The sequence below is a fragment of the Salvelinus alpinus genome, chromosome 3 (genome assembly GCF_045679555.1).
Source record: "Salvelinus alpinus chromosome 3, SLU_Salpinus.1, whole genome shotgun sequence".
In the NCBI taxonomy this organism is placed as follows: domain Eukaryota; kingdom Metazoa; phylum Chordata; class Actinopteri; order Salmoniformes; family Salmonidae; genus Salvelinus; species Salvelinus alpinus.
In genome coordinates this window covers 74,493,331-74,510,108 of record NC_092088.1, presented here as the reverse complement: position 1 = coordinate 74,510,108, position 16,778 = coordinate 74,493,331, and the positions used below count along the sequence as shown (strand labels likewise).

At 44.8% G+C, this 16,778-nt stretch overlaps 1 protein-coding gene across 2 annotated transcripts; it reads right to left on the bottom strand.

Annotated features, from left to right (window-relative positions):
- Positions 1 to 239: 239 nt before the first annotated feature.
- zc3h7bb (zinc finger CCCH-type containing 7Bb) lies at positions 240 to 15,354 on the bottom strand. Of its 2 annotated transcripts, none has more exons than XM_071394021.1 (22): positions 15,267 to 15,354; positions 14,207 to 14,267; positions 14,065 to 14,101; positions 13,694 to 13,891; positions 13,079 to 13,237; positions 12,812 to 12,892; positions 12,639 to 12,698; positions 12,383 to 12,425; positions 12,000 to 12,235; positions 10,732 to 11,032; positions 10,377 to 10,435; positions 10,033 to 10,132; positions 9,670 to 9,831; positions 9,298 to 9,503; positions 9,107 to 9,207; positions 8,737 to 8,918; positions 8,571 to 8,647; positions 8,265 to 8,479; positions 7,904 to 8,009; positions 5,213 to 5,321; positions 4,966 to 5,099; positions 240 to 4,872 (listed from the first exon to the last, which is right to left on the bottom strand). In XM_071394021.1, the coding sequence occupies exons 2-22, from the start codon at positions 14,263 to 14,265 to the stop codon at positions 4,837 to 4,839; spliced, it is 2,661 nt and encodes an 886-aa protein (XP_071250122.1). In that variant the 5' UTR covers positions 14,266 to 14,267; positions 15,267 to 15,354; the 3' UTR covers positions 240 to 4,836. The 2 variants fall into 2 exon arrangements, with proteins under 2 accessions (XP_071250122.1, XP_071250121.1); XM_071394020.1 differs by having other exon boundaries at positions 15,090 to 15,348.
- Positions 15,355 to 16,778: the final 1,424 nt, after the last annotated feature.

Genomic DNA, 16,778 nt, shown 5'->3' with positions numbered 1-16,778 from the left:
ATTCAGTACATCAGGGTTTTTTGGTTTTCAGCATAGAGACATTGCTCACCAGTAACTTGAATCTCAGAATTACTGGCAGCCTATTGAGTCCAATAAATCTCCCTCAAACTTTGCGAGTATAGAAACAAATACAACAGATAAGTTAAGACAGATTTCAGATAAACATTTATCAATAATCCATTCATACTTTCGCTATACTGAATATATGGAGAGAATAAGAAAAACAAAGTCACACCATCTCTAAAACACTCTGTTTATTGTTAAACACCTTCAAGAGATTTGGTCCATTTGTCATCGTAATTCACTTCCAACCAGGGAGGGAAAAAATGAGAAAGACAAAACAGAGTTAACACAAATAGAGGCCTTGTTTTTCACTTAAAACTCTGGTTCCTATTCCAAATAGTTGAAAATAATCCAATAATAACTCTGAAAGCTAATGTAAATTAATATCAGCTCATTGTGGCTATGGGTGGGTGTGGCTGGGTGAGTGTCAATTCACCTAAGTGTATTTCTCTTTTTGTTAATACAGGGAATGCCTGTGTGTGGCAATAATGAACATGGAGTGAACCAAGGTTTACAAGAATGTCTTCAACCTTCTACTTGGAAAGACAACAGGAGAAATAAACATCTGACTATACGCTTTTTGGGGTCAAAGCCTCTTCTTAAACCAAGACGAATCAGTCAATCTCATGATCGAATGCAGTTCTCTCTGGTGGGTTTGGATAGTCTGGTCTGACCACTTTTCAGTTCCTCCAGTCCCCTCTAAGCACAAGGCCTGAGATTATTATTGAACCTTCTGATATAACTGTTTGTTTACAACCATGAGTCAGTTAAAACAACAACGGCTGTTGATTGAACACTTCTAAAATGCCGGCCTGTCTCTGACCCCTTTGTTTGGTAACAGCACACTGTGATGATGACAAAGGAGGCCCCTCAAACCTAGCAACAGAGCAGATACAAGGACTTATGTAGTACGGTGTGCACTGTGCACGTAACCAATGAAATCAGACTATGACCTTTTCAAACAACCAGGGAAAACCAGAACCGCTTATCTAAATTAATTATACAGGTGTCTAAGTATAATTATAGTTATATGTATCATAGAAAGTAGGATTATATGATAGGGGTATGTATACTTTTATATAGGTATATATTGAATAAGGTGCTATACTGATGTATACAGACGTCAATGTATGCTTGGAGTTGTTCCAGCAGGGTTAATGACTAAATAAATGATAAAGTATTATTGATATAATCTCACTCGATAGCAGTCAGGAAAACAGTCATTAGCGATTTACATGGCTATCGGAAATTCAAAGTGTCACTAGCACATTCCATTGGACTGACTGACCAAACTTATCTTCCATACAAGCTCAACTCCCCTACAATCCACTAACCTCAAGCAACCAAGACTATATCAAATCAGATGTTCAGCAACAACCTGGTCCAGTAACCTGTCTGCTGTCATCTAGGGTGCCCTGTGAACTATGGACACTTATGCTATGTTAGCTTGTGTTCCTGTTACGTAACCAGCTAACGGAGAGTGAGGTCACAGTCAGCAAGTATGTTAAAACTGAACCGAGTTGTTCTTCGTACCAGTTTGAGCAAGGTAAACTATGAACTCTTCCCTGTCTGGCCTGCCTGCTGGACAGTCCTGTTTAACATACACATACGTCTGTTTACAGTAAAGTATTATATTCATACATGGATACATTTATAAAGAGAGTTATACATAGCAATTAACATATATACGTATATCAATAGCATATAGGAGAATAGAAAGTCATAATGGCAATCATTATCGTCATCATAATTCATCATCATCATAATAGTAGTAGTAGCAGTAGTAATACGTTCCCTCAGTTAAGCAAATACCTGGGTCATTCCAGAAGAAGCCTCTCCCACCTTGTTACTCCTCTAAAACTGATTGGACAGTTTATTGACCTACTCTACTATCAAGGTGAATCTGTTAAATCACTGATGTTTATAGAAGGGAGTACCTTGGCATCCTATTGTTTACTGACCAAGAGAAAAAACTGATCAGATCAAAAACTGTTTCCAATTGAGTAACACTTTCCCTACCAGACCCATTACTTCCACATGATCAAATTTCTCATCAGATGGCAAGTACACACCATACGTTGTCTGGGTTCTGAGATGATCATGTCCCTCATGTTGACATTTAACCCAACCAATCCCCTTTCTTTTTGGCTTAGCTGAAACCATTCAATTCAAATCCTGTTATGAGAATCGGTCAACCTTGCTCCTACAGACATCTCTGGAATGACCCTCACAGAAGCAATAAAATCACTAGTCATCTAGTTCAGCGATACATGTCATATAGCATAGCTCAATAACAAGAGGTTCTATGTAATCAATACAAGTTTTAGGTTATATTTAATTAAGCTTAACTGCTAAGTTATCAATTATCTTTAGTAGTATGTATACCAATATCTGTAAAGATGTATATATAATGTATATGAATAGAGACATACCTCCATTACATCATGTCTGGTGCGGGTATAAGGGAACGAGATGCTGGCCATATGGGAAAAACCTGTCCCTGCCTAGATATATTTTGTGAATTAATGTTAGTGTGTGTGTGTGTATATACACACACACACATCAGTCTCACTAGCCAACATTATGGGTAGTCAGCCTACATTATGGATAGTCAGTCTTCTTTAGCCTACATTATGGGTAGTCATTTTACTTTTAAATTAACTTTTTATGTATTCATCATTGCTTCCATAACGCCCTCCCTCTCTCACAATACCCAAGCCTGTCAGCCACCCACCCCAGGATCCAACTACCTGTTCAGTGCCCACCCACCCCAGGATCCAGCTACCTGTCCAGTGCCCACCCACCCCAGGATCCAGCTACCTGTCCAGTGCCCACCCACCCCAGGATCCAGCTACCTGTTCAGTGCCCACCCACCCCAGGATCCAGCTACCTGTCCAGTGCCCACCCACCCCAGGATCCAACTACCTGTCTAGTGCCCACCCACCCCAGGATCCAGCTACCTGTTCAGTGCCCACCCACCCCAGGATCCAACTACCTGTCTAGTGCCCACCCACCCCAGGATCCAGCTACCTGTTCAGTGCCCACCCACCCCAGGATCCAGCTACCTGTCCAGTGCCCACCCAGCCCAGGATCCAGCTACCTGTCCAGTGCCCACCCAGCCCAGGATCCAGCTACCTGTCCAGTGCCCACCCAGCCCAGGATCCAGCTACCTCTCCAGTTTCCATCCCCTAACCCGCCCACCTGACCACCCCTGTGACCAAGCCACCATACTCCAGGATCCATTCAAGCTCCATCCTGCTGTACTATCCTACGATCCCTCCCCTTTCTTGTGGAATCCCTTATTGGAATCGCTAATGTTCTGTCATATGCATCTTAACCCCATGTATTGTTCCTGTACTCAGTCTTTGTGATTTGGAGCTTATCTTTTCTCCCTGGCTAAATCAGCATAGGTTTACATTGGAGGGCTAACAGGGCAAAGGTAACCTCACTTGATCCTAGTTGAACTGGTGGTAGACATGCCAGATGAAGCCACGTCACACCCGGATAACATCTGGAGTCTTGTTATAGAGTGGCTATAACTAGGAGGACGCAGACTTGTTCATGTAGTCCATGAAAACTCCAGGTTTTAAGCATACGGTACAGTATGTTGTTTGAGTGGGTCCGAGTGAAGAGTCTGCAGTCACTCCCTATAGCCCTCCAAAGCAATATTATGAAACTGTTCCATTCTGAGCCTACTCAGTGTATACAGCGTGTATGTGAATGTGTATACGTGTCGTTGCTGGCCACAGGTACGGCTGCCTAGCTTGCTTACAGTATATAACCAAGACTACTGTGCCATTTCTATTAATAAAAAGGGGGGATAGGGGGTCATTTTAAATGTTATATAAGATTTGTCTTGGGTATTCCGAATACATTCCACAACCATAATTATTTTTATGACTTCCTCAAAACGACTGGCTTTACATTCATAGTACTCTACCAATATGGCAGACGAATAGAGTGAAGCACCAACTCCCATGGACAATCAAAATGGCGTACTAACCATTTCTGTCCGATTTCTCTCTCCCTCTTTCTACGTTCCCACAAGGGAAGGAGGGTAGGATTTGGTTGTAGACGTTTGCCCCTAGCTACATAGATAAGGGGCTTATTTTTAAGGTTGAGGCTGCAAGGCCGAATCCAACCACCCCGTTCTGCCCATGTACTGCCCCCCCTGGGCGCCTCATTCCCAGAGCTAAACAACCGAATCACGTTCTGCACATTTGCTACGTCTCTGCCTCATATTTATGAACAGCTGAAATAAAATAAAAACTATGGCGATTTGAACAAACCTCAAAAAAATAAAAATATTAAATATATATTATGCAGGCTAATTTGTTCAGTTGTTTAGTCACCAGGAAGAAGTATCGGCCACACAGCCACTCCGTATTCGTTAGAAGGGGCGACTTTGGGGCCTTTTCTCTTTGCTGACAATTCAAAATTTGCCTTCAATGGTAATATAATGGACACATATAAAGTACATTGACATCTGCAGCGTGTTAGAGATACACTGAGGTTCAGATTGAAATTAACTGCCAAACCATTCAGATTATGGGCGTGAATGTTCTTATATACGACTTTCTGTGTGTGTGCGTCACACGAGTTGGTGCCTGTTGCAACAGCAATTTGTTGTACTGTAAGGTGTGTTGTGTGTATGTGTGTTTGCATTCAGACTGATGTCACAGGCGGTAGGTACTGTAGCTGGTCTCTGGTGTAGTGGGAGCGGGGTCTCCTTTCCACGTCTCCAGGGCCAGCTCCTCCTCAGCACAACAACACTCACATATCTCCTCCTTCCGACAACCGCTGCCCAGACTGACACAGAGACAAATCAAATGGTCTTTCCATATCAAACAACACAAAAAGACACTTGTCTTTAATGAAACTCATGACTTGAAAGCCTCTCACCAATGACTCTGTGTAATCGGTCGTCATCGAAACCTGTTTCTCCTCCGGAGGCGGGGTCATGGGGCTTCTGTCAGTGCGTCTGTTCTGATTGGTCATCGTGAGCCACATGTCATACATCTGCTGCATGTCCCTCACTGTGGACAGGACGGGGGTTAGCATTTCCAACAGATACACTGTAAATACATTATTTGTTTGGCACACAAAAAGAGAGGAACATAATGAGAGGAAAAGCAACAGAAAATCTTACAGCTGTTGTCCTTCATGTACGTCCAGACGTCCCTCTCCTCCAGACTGTGGGCGAAGGAACAATTTCCGATGTAGTGGCACTTCTTCTGCTTCATCACATGGACACACATCTAGGGAGACACTGCTTTATTACTACCATACTACTGCTACCGCCGCACTACTACCGCCGCCAACGCACCGCTACCGCCGCACTACTACCGCCGCCAACGCACCGCTACCGCCGCACTACTACCGCCGCCAACGCACCGCTACCGCCGCACTACTACCGCCACCAACGCACTACTACCGCCGCACCACTACCGCCGCACTACTACCGCCGCCAACGCACTACCGCCGCCAACGCACCACTACCGCCGCCTCCTTACTGCCGCCTCCTTACTACCGCCGCTGCCGCCTCCTTACTACCGCCCCTGCCGCCTCCTTACTACCGCCGCTGCCGCCTCCTTACTACCGCCGCTGCCGCCTCCTTACTACCGCCGCTGCCGCCTCCTTACTACCGCCGCTGCCGCCTCCTTACTACCGCCGCTGCCGCCTCCTTACTACTGGCGCTGCCTTAAATAACGGTTCATATAGTTCCTTTTCGTAAAATGTTTTAACATGTGAAATCAACATAGTTTTTACATTTAGTACATTAATTTACTCCACCAATTAGCGCAGGAAGAGCAGCTTGCTATGTTTGATTGGTCAGATAAGTGCAGGCGCAAGATGCAACAAATTTCACAGGTGCGGAGAGAACAAGAGGGGCTAAAAGGCACTGAATATCATGACGTGAATTTGAATGTGTTTAGGCTATTACTAGCATCATAACTAAATTACAGAATTACAGTGCATTCGGAAAGTATTCAGACCTCTTGACTTTTCCACATTTTATTTTTTTATTTTAACTACACACAATGCTTTACAACTACAGCAAATTTATTAAAAATAAAAACAGAAATAGCTTATTTACATAAGTATTAAGAAATTGAGTTCAAGTGCATCCTGTTTCCATTGATCATCCTTGGAGATGTTTCTACAACTTGATTGGAGTCCACTGGTGGTAAATTCAATTGATTGGACATGATTTGGAAAGGCACACACCTGTTTATATAAGGTCCCACAGTTGACAGTGCATGTCAGAGTAAAAACCAAGCCAGGAGGTCGAAGGAATTGTCCGTATAGCTCCGAGATAGGATTTTGTCGAGTCACAGATCTGGGGAAGGGTACCAAAACATTTCTGCAGCACTGAAGGTCCCCAAGAACACAGTGGCCTCCATCATTCTTAAATGGAAGAAGTTTGGAACCACCAAGACTCTTCCTAGAGCTGGCTGCCCGGCCAAACTGAGCAATCGGGGGAGAAGGGCCTTGGTCAGGTAGAGTGCCCAGACGGAAGCCACTTCTCAGTAAAAGGCACATGAAAGCCCGCTTGGAGTTTGCCAAAAGGCACCTAAAGACCATGAGATACAAGATTGTCTAGTCTGATGAAACCAAGATTGATCTCTTTGGCCTGAATGCCAAGTGTCATGTCTAGAGGAAACCTGCCACCATCCCTACGGTGAAGCATGGGTGGCAGCATCATGCTGCGGGGATGTTTTTCAGCAGCAGGGACTGGGAGACTAGTCAGGATCGAGGGAAAGATGAACAGAGCAAAGTACAGAGAGATCCTTGATGAAGTCCTGAGCACTCTGGAGCAGGTTCTCAGACTGAGGTGAACGTTCACCTTCCAACAGGAGAACAACCTTAAGCACACAGCCAAGACAACACAGGAGATGCTTCGGGACAAGTCTGTCAATGTCCTTGAGTGTCCCAGCCAGAGCACGGACTTGAACCCGATTGAACATCTCTGGAGAGACCTGAAAATAGCTGTGCAGTGACGCTCCCGATCCAACCTGACAGAGCTCAAGAGGATCTGTAGAGAAGAATGGGAGAAACTCCCCAAATACAGGTGTGCCAAGCTTGTAGTGTCATACCCAAGAAGACTCGAGGCTGTAATCGCTGCCAAAGGTGCTTCAACAAAGAACTGAGTAAATGTGATAGTAAAAATAAAAAAGTGTAATACATTTGCACAAATTTCAAAAAAACTGTTTTTGTTTTGTCATTGTGGGTTATTTTAGAATAAGGCTGTAACATAAAATGTGGAAAAGGGGTCTGAATACTTCCCGAATGCACTGTACATACTAGACATTTTTAGAACAAGCAAAAAATAACACAAGTCGTTTCAAGATTAGAAAAATAACGGTTCTGTTCCGGAACACTACAGATCACTTTCATTCCCGGATCTGTTTCTGTTCCTCAAAAAGAAAATAACCTGGTTTTCAGTTTTGTTCCCTGAACCGGTTCCAACCCCTGCTTTCCTGTGATTTTATTGTGTTTTTATTTGAAACCGAAACCTTTTTCCTTAACAAGTATTAGCAAGAAATAGCTAACCTATTGAGGAAAAAAGGTCAAAATGCTTATTAGGTAAACACTATATGCAGGCAATGTTATAGGGGATGAGAGGGTTGCTGAAACACTAGAGGTAAATGGGAGAGGGGATAAGGGGGGCTGTAGACCGTCAGCTGTACTCAGCATGTGAGAGGTCTCCTGGATCTGACTGATTGGAGATTAAAAACAGACCCAGAGAGAAGGGAGGGATGGAGAAAAGGAGGGGTGACTCAGGTAATACTTATGTGGCTGTGTATGAGGGGGGAGTGAAGGAGGGGGAGAGACTTACATCATACTGCTGTGGGTATGTACGGGAGAAGGGAAGCGGCCGCACAACGACCCACTTCTTCTTCTCAAAGGATTTCACAAGCAATACCCGACGCTCCTTAGTCCAGCTGGAGAGAGGGGGAAAGAGAGAGAGGAGAGATGGGCAAAAGAAAATTAGAGTTATTTTTCCCCTATCAAATTAGTGAAATTGACTATTCAGAGCGAGGTATTTTGTATTTCTATAGAGTTAATCCTTTAATGGGCCTATTTCATTAACATTCCTTTAATCCAATAAATATCAGTTCAGGCCCCTGCAGCCTTATATTGACAAGAGAAGTGCAGATGTCAGTTTGATATGGTCCCAGGCCGCCCTAGTCTCTCACCTGTGCCTTGCTTTAGCAGTGCAGTACTTGAGGGCCTTGTCTGGTTCGTTGACCTGTCCGTCCCTCCAACACTGGCCACAGACAAACTTCATCTTCAGGTTCAGCCCTCTGCCTCTCCCTCCGGAGCCAACCCCTCCACCCCCGAGATTATCTCCCCCTCCTATTCCCCCCACCCCACCACCACCACCACAGCTCTGGTGTGGGACATGCATAGGCTGAAAGAGAGAGGGACATTTTGTAAATCAGGCCCTTAAAATAACTAAAATTATGTATTGTATTAGGGCATGGTGCCCATCTCACGCTCACCTTCTGTCTCTGAGCATTTTGCTCTAGCCTGTACCAGTGCCTCTTGGACTCCTGTACCATCTCCTCGTGGGTGATACCTGAGAGACAAAGTAACAGATGATAGAATGAACTTTGGTTATTTTGCTGCAATCTTTTGTGTGTATATAAACATGTGTACTTCGTGTACCTGTGTCCTGCTGCAGTACCCAGCACTTGAGTTCTATGACGGAGTGGGCAAAGGAGCAGCTGTCCTCGCGCTGGCAGCCGTAACGCACCTCGTGGCGACACACGTCAAACTGGCAGAGGGGGTGCAGCGGGCGCACCTTACTGTAGCGCACGTTGGCCGAACGCACCACATGCACTAGGCACCTGAGGAGACGTGGAAGAGAGAGAAATGAGATGGAGAAAGAGAGAGGAGAGGGCGAGAAGAGCATAGAAGGGGCCAGGGTGGAAGTAGCTGACTGTAATATTGTCTGAGGGAAATTGGATTATGCTAAGACAAACTGCTTGTCTGGATCTGATACACACTCAAGGACAGAAAGTTCTAGAAGACACACTTGTTATCGTCGAAGGGATGTCGGGCGGTGAGGTTTGAGCAGACAGCCAAGTTCTCTTTGCTGCGTTTGCTGATAATGCGAGGCTTACTGTCAAAACATTCCTGCAGAGGAGGAAAGAGTGTGTGAATGTTCTGTACATACTGAATCCTTCAAAGTTCTCCTTGTGGAAGTCTGTGTGTATCACACCCTACCTCACAGAGGAACATGAACATGCCCATGTGTAGCTGCAGCAGGCGTGTGACGCTGAGTGCCCGTCTCTCGGTGCTTCCCAGCGGGTCAAACAGCAGCTCCCTGCTCAGAGCCCCCTTCCTCTCCTGGGTCCACACGTCTATTTCCTCCTGGCAGTAGGCAAACGTGCAGTTCTCCCCGTACTGGCACTCCTGGCGCTCCTGGACTTCTTCAGGGAGACGAAGGAGGAAAGTAGAGAGTAGATGATCTTTACTATCACTGATGGGCAGCAGGCATTAAAAAAAACTACTGCCAGAATTCTGCTGTGAGAGATGACGTTCAACCATCAGTGCTTATTTGAGTGAGTGAACACACGTACGTACACACACACGTACCTTTGCAGAGCACAAAGGCCCCCAGGAAGTTGTTTCTAGCGGGGCGAGGCCTGACTCTCTTCCATGTGGGGTCGTCTGTGTTTTTGAAGCGACACAGTAGCACGTCCCTCTTACAGCGGTGAGCCGCCTCTGGCTGGTACTGGTAGTCAATCACCCGTGGACCTGCAGAGAGAAGATTAGGGGGATTTATCATTCAACTGCAGCACTCAATTCAATATACTTGATTTATCCCACAAGGGTCAATTATGTAAGCATTGATGTAACAGACAATATTGACTTAATACTGCTCAGTAAAAAAGAAAGAAATCATTAACGTAACATATTCTGGAGTGGGAACAGAAAGGTGACGGTAGCAGTGTGTACCTATGCGGCTGTAACAGGCATGGCAGGCCTGTCTGAACTCGTGGGTGGCAGCCAGTGGGTTCCGGGAGAGCAGGGAGAGGTTGGTGCCTGCTGGGACGTTCTGAGGACGGAAGACAAGCCAATCCATCAACAGATTTAAAAGTGTCTTTATTATCAAAAAACACAACTTACTCCTAGTTCCAATAACTTGCATGTAACTCAACAGCAAGAAATAACGGAATAAATGTAATCTGGGGTCTGCAGAACACAAGCAGAGTAAGAAGAGACATCCATGTCATGATAAAAGAGGAGAAAGAAGTTGAGAGTATCCATCGTGGTGTTCGGGCATTGTGCTGCTGTCGTACCGTGTGAGTGGAGCTGTGGTTGCAGATCCCAGGGATGAAGCTGTGAGAGATTCTTCCCCCTGGAGAACAGCAACACAAGGACACAGATATCAGACACCATATGGCCTTACAGCAGTGCTGCTGTCACGGACTAGATTCAACAACAACTAACGCATGCCCCGAGGACTGTTCGGGTCGCTGGGCAGTCCCGGTGAAGGTTTAAGAAACAGCTGACGCACATTTAAACTGTATGGTTGTAAAAGACTGGATAATGGCCAAAAAGCCTGCTACAATGGCTTTACTGTTTTGATGGAATTGACATCCACAAACACACACCCTGACCCATACACCTTGTTCATATGTCTCATCCACTCACCAGGCAAAGTGTACTCAGAGAGTGAGTCCAGGCCTCCAATTCCAACCCCTCCTTTGCCCTCCATGTCCCCTGTCCCCGGGGAGAAGGCCCCCAGGGCGTCCAGCGCCTGTGTGGAGGTCTGCTCCCTCTGGCCCAGTGAGGGGTAAGGCTCCAAGGAGGGCATCTGGCTGACAGAGGAGCTGAAGAAGGCAGGGGGTAGCTGGGGCGAGGGGGCGGGGAGGCTGGAGGAGTATGGAGGGTGCAGGCCCACAGCTGTGTTGGGGAGGTTGGTGGGGATAGCACCCTGGACTGGGCTCTGTGACTGAGGGAGAGAGACAGAGACATTACATTATCCATCTTATTCTAAATCTCCTTCTAGACCAGAAATATATAACTCTGTGCTCCGTGTAAAGTACTTGTGTACAGTGGTGAAAGTTAACAAAGAAGTCTGCTTTTTTACAACCAAATCTCTATTTTGGATGTAAATGGGATGTTATAGATGAGTCCAGGCACTTTTTTTGCGATTTCACTTGTTTTTGAAAAACTTACCCCAAACCAGCGATTCACTTCCTCATCCTCGTAGTGCAGTATGGGGGATCTGAAAAAACATGAACAAAAGCTCAAAAAACACCCAATTATGTTGTTTAAGAAACAGGAAAGCTCTCAGTATAGTGATGCAGGTCTTTAGATGTCGTACACATGAAATTGTATCATTCCGAACATTATATTTCATTTTGTAGCAACTCGAGCAACACCTCTCCATCCACTCTAGCAGAAGGCTACACAGAGAATGGAACAGCTGCATAGGAGAAACAGCTTGAGTCGCACAAAATTGAATATAAAGTTGCGAATAACGTACAGAATGGCACAATTTCATGTGTACAACATCTAAAGACCTGCATCACTATACGGAGAGCTTTCCTGTTTTACAAACCACATATTTGGGTGTTTTTGGAGCTTTTGTTCATGATTTTGCAGAGCCCACGTACTGCACAACGAGGAAGTGAATCGCTGGTTTGGGGTAAGTTTCTCAAAAAAGTGAAATAAAAATTTCAAAAAGATCTGGACCCTTCTATAACATGCCATTTACATCAAAAATAGAGATTAGTTTGTAAAAAAGCAGACTTCTCCTTTAAACCACAAAAATGTGCACCCTTGGTCAGCCAAGTCAGAAATACTTTCTTAAATATTCATATAGTGTTGTCTGTACATCCTCTCTCGTCAACAGAGGGAGGGCACAGCACAGCCAGCATCCTGCCTTGGAGTGATTCTAGTAGCGACCCTCTCACCTCGCTGACTTTCTTGGAGATGCAGTCCCCCAGCAGGCTGTCCAGATCGTCAGCGATCACGCTGCACTCCTCCATGTGCTCCGACACAGGAACGGAGTAGGGCATGGGCGGTAGGACCGTACTGGGGCTCTCTGATAGGTCAGCACAGGGCGTGGCCACTGGGCTAGAGGGCTCGTCGCTGACAGGGATGGGCGTGGCCAGAGGGGCAGGGATACACTGGGCACTGGACAGATCAGCTGAAACGGAGGAGAGGGATGAAGAAAAACTAGAAATTAAGAGATAGGACCATAGAGAGAAGGGCATTTCAGAGAACGATAATGACAATAATAAATAAATCATTCAAGTTAAACATGATGTTACGTTTTCATGTTGAGCTGCCATACCTGATGCAATGTCAGTCAAAGATTCTAGCCCGTTGGCGGACGTCTAAATAAAAAGAGACAAGGCTTTGTAAACATTTTTTTAACCTTTATTTAACTGGGCAAGTCAGTTAAGAACAAATTCTTATTTACAATGACGGCCTACACCGGCCAAACCCTAATGACGCTGGGACAATTAAAACAACCATTCATCCCATTTGCCCTTAATAAGAAAATGGGAATGAGAAGGGGAAAAAATCCAAGACGACCAGACACTCACCTCTCCTGTGGGTGAAGAATTCTCTCTATTGCTCTCCCTCCCTGACGTTGAAGACTCCACCTGTGAAGACAACAGTAACATTTATATTGACCGTGGCAGATATCGTTCTAGGCATTTTGATCTTTGAGGGGCGCATTCCTACTGTTGACAGAGTCAGATGTGACTGAACTCACCTGAGAGCTGATGTAGGCCTTACGGACCTTCAGGCCCAGTTTATTAGCCAGGTCCTGGGCCAGTTCACCCACCTGCCTGTCCTGTACGACACAGAGAGTACATTCCATAAACAATAAGACTAACTGACATGACACATTAAAGAAATGTGAGTAACTAAAATGATGTAGTAAAATAAATTGGTGATCCCATATGAATCCTACAAGGATTCATCATTTTAATTGAACTACAATTCAAGTGCCCTTGGGTGCCATGTGGCCTTGACTTACGTGTGGGGCAGTGAGCAGGCATCCGGTGCCACACTCATAGGCCTCCCTGAGTCGGCCCAGCTCTCTCAGACATAGAGCTTTCCTGTAGAGCGCCCTGCGACTGCCCTCACACACGCACAGCGCGCTATCGCAGTCCTGTACGCCCCGCTCAAACTCCCCCTGGGTGACAGAGAAAGAGAGCCAAACAGAAAGAGGGGAGGTGGAAAGGGAGAGAGAAGATGGGGACTGGGTGTAAGAACTGACTTAAATGTGGGATCCATTATGTATAGACAAAGTGCTTGACCTGATATAATTGAGCAACAAGGCCAATATACCACGGCTAAGGGCTGTTCTTATCCGCAACGCGGAGTGCCTGGACACAGCCCTTAGTCGTGGTATCTTGGCCATATACCACAAACCCCTGAGGTGCCTTATTGCTATTATAAACTGGTTACCAATGTAATTAGAGCAGTAAAAATAAATGTTTTGTCATACCTGTGGTATATGGTCTGATATACCACAGCTTTCAGCCAATCATCATTCAGGGCTTGAACCACCCAGTTTATAATTACTGCTTTAACAACTTTTGAGAATATGTTAATCATTTCAATATTGTTAAGTGTGTGTATGTCTTACAAACTGAAAGTGTGCCGCTGCCCTGTTGACATAGAGGCTCTCCAGAAGCTCAGGGGGAATGACCAGTGCCTCTGCCTGAGCATAGCGGGCCACGTTGACTCCCTCACTGTAATGCTGCGCTGCCTGCCTCCATTCCCCATCACGAAACACTGTGTTTCCCTCGTCCAGCAAGTTACACACCAACTGGGTCAAAAAAGCCTGAAGAATAGGAGGCGGCAGGGGGGAGAGAGATCATGAGGATGATAAAAGATCATTCAGAACTGAGATAAAGTGCAGATTTGTGGAAAGATACAATTGATGACAGGCAGGTAGGTGGCTTGACCAATTTGGGTCAGGCAAGAGAATAAACATTGTAAGCAACACATAGGTACCGCATAATTCTCAGGCTCTGGGAAAGGCAAGGAGGACCTGTAGAGAAAATGTGAGATACATTAATCAGTGCCACCTCACGTACGTTCTTCGTGTGTATGTGTACCGACTATATAGAAAAATTAAAATATTAAGATGTCTTACTGAATAAAGCCCATAGCTTTCTGGATTTCCTCTCTTCGTTTCTGTCGTTCCATATCCATGGCTAAAGATAGATCAAGTTTATTGTTATTTTATTTTTGAATGAAATGACAATCAAAAATATGTTCATGATTGACAAAGACAAAGTACGCTATTGTCAGATCTAAAAAGCCACAGACAACAAGTACAGAGTGCATCAGACACGACAAAACGCAACACTTTCTTCCATTTTGAGGCCTTCTAATAATAACCTGCATGTCTATCCTCGCGCTTGCCTAAAAATAACTCGGATGAGAGTAACGCGTTAGCTGCAAATACAGCAGAATAAACACGGTGTACCGAACCAAAATAACTAGTTAGCTAGCTGATGAACTACGTATAATGCATGTTTAGGAAATGCTCAATTGCAAGTCTTGGATAGCAAGAAACAATACAAACGATTTGGGATGAAAGTTTCAGCATAACTTCAAGTGGCTAGCTATCGATTTAGGTTAGTTAACTAACTTTAGCTTGTACCTAGCTAATCCACTGTCAACTCTTTGGTTTGTTTCAGGCTCCGACTTCAACCGGCAGTGACACTACTTAAATATATCCATTAATTAACCAGTGAATATAGAAAATGCTTAACAGTAGCTAGCTATATCAGCTGGCAAATCAACTTATTACAGAACGTATTTTTTATATTTATTATGGAGAGCAAACTTGCTGGTGGCAGGGACAGCATCGGAACACCAGGGCTAACTAGCCAGAGTTAGCTAGCTAGGTCAATTCAACATAAGTGGCAAATGACTGACATAGATATATATACACAGCTTCGTATTTTGTAAATTCATCTTGTGTGGTAGTTGACAGTGCAATAGCATACTAGCTAACGTTAGCTACTCACCGAAAACAACACCTTGTTCTTCTCCAAAGACTGCTTTACCAGAATAAATAGGACTAAATTGTGAATATCTACTTATATAAGGACCTTCAAAATATTAATCATCCAGACACATATTTATTTGTTCACTTTCCCGGTAAAGGGTTGCAGTATCTGGACAGAACATGTGAGAGTTTTCACCTAAAATTCTGCACAGTCAAAGCTAGCTAGCTACAGTACTTCTCCAAATTGCGCTCAAGATTATGAGACGCTTGGTCCTCAAGAGCTGTGGGTTGGTTGAGTGTGGTTATATTCAATGTGACCGCTAGGAGGGGGCAGTTGCATTGACGAGCACGCAGTCAGAGTTCACAGAGATTGAAAATAAATGTTTATAATTTTAATAAAATCCATTTTGATCATTGAACAGATTTTGAAGTGACCTGTCAAAAAGTGTTGATATTGCTCAACAGACTATTGACAGACTATTGACCTGGTGATGCAGGCAGCACAGTAGCTACATCGTTTTGGTACAGATAACCCCATTGAAGAGATTATGAAAGATTATGTTTACATTTTAGTCATTTAGCAGACACTCCTACATCCAGAGCAATGTATTGTTTTTACCCCTTTTTCATGGTATCCAATTGGTAGTTACAGTCTTGTCTCATCTCTGTAACTCCCGTACGGACTCGGGAGAGGCGAAGGTCGAGAGCCATGCGTCCTCCGAAACCCAACCAAGCCACACTACACGTTTAACCCAGAAGCCAGCCATACCAATGTGTCGGAGGAAACACCGTACACCTGGCGACCATGTCAGCATACATGCGCCTGGCCTGCCACAGGGGTCGCTAGAGCGTGATGGGACAAGGATATCCCTGCCAGCCAAACCCTCCCCGAACCCAGACGACGCTGGGCCAATTGTGCGCTGCCCCATGGGTCTCCCGGGCACAGCCAGCTGCAACAGAGACTGGACTCAAACCAGAATCTCTAGTGGCACAGCTGGCAACTGCGATGCAGTGCCTTAGACCACTGCGCCACTCGGGAGGCCTTCCAGAGCAACTTATGCATTCATCTTAAGATACAGTACCAGTCAAACGTTTGGACACACCTACTCTTTCATTTACTCTTAGTAAATTTAGTTCTTAACTCTTATTTTTTCTTGATTTTAACTATTTCCTACATTGTAGAATAATAGTGAAGACATTGGAACTATGAAATAACACATATGGAATCATGTAGTAACCAAAAAGGTGTTAAACAAATCAAAATATATTTTATATTTGAGATCTTCAAAGTAGTCACCCTTTTCCTTGATGACAGCTTTGCACATTATTGGCATTCTCTAAACCAGCTTCACCTGGAATGCTTTTCTAACAGTCTTGAAGGAGTTCCCACATATGCTGAGCACTTGTTGGCTGCTTTTCCTTCACTCTGCGGTCCAACTCATCCCAAATCATCTCAATTGGGTTGAGGTCGGGTGATTGGAGGCCAGGTCATCTAATGCAGCACTCGATCACTCTCCTTGGTCAAATAGCCCTTACACAGCCTGGAGGTGTGTTGGGTCATTGTCCTGTTGAAAAACAAATGGCAGTCCCACGAAGCGCAAACCAGATGGGATGGCGTATCGCTGCAGAATGCTGTGGTAGGCATGCTGGTTAAGTATCCCTTGAATTTGAAATAAATCACAGACAGTGTCACCAGCAAAGCACTCCA

What these genes read in the sequence shown, in the direction of transcription:
- zc3h7bb (XM_071394021.1), bottom strand. Translation starts at nt 14,265, where the DNA reads ATGGATATGGAACGACAGAAACGAAGAGAGGAAATCCAGAAAGCTATG. An exon ending in GCCTGCTCACTGCCCCACAC is followed by an intron (nt 12,893 to 13,078) that starts GTAAGTCAAGGC and finishes TGTGTCGTACAG; the next exon opens with GACAGGCAGGTGGGTGAACT. An exon ending in CCGATTACACAGAGTCATTG is followed by an intron (nt 4,873 to 4,965) that starts GTGAGAGGCTTT and finishes TCTCTGTGTCAG; the next exon opens with TCTGGGCAGCGGTTGTCGGA.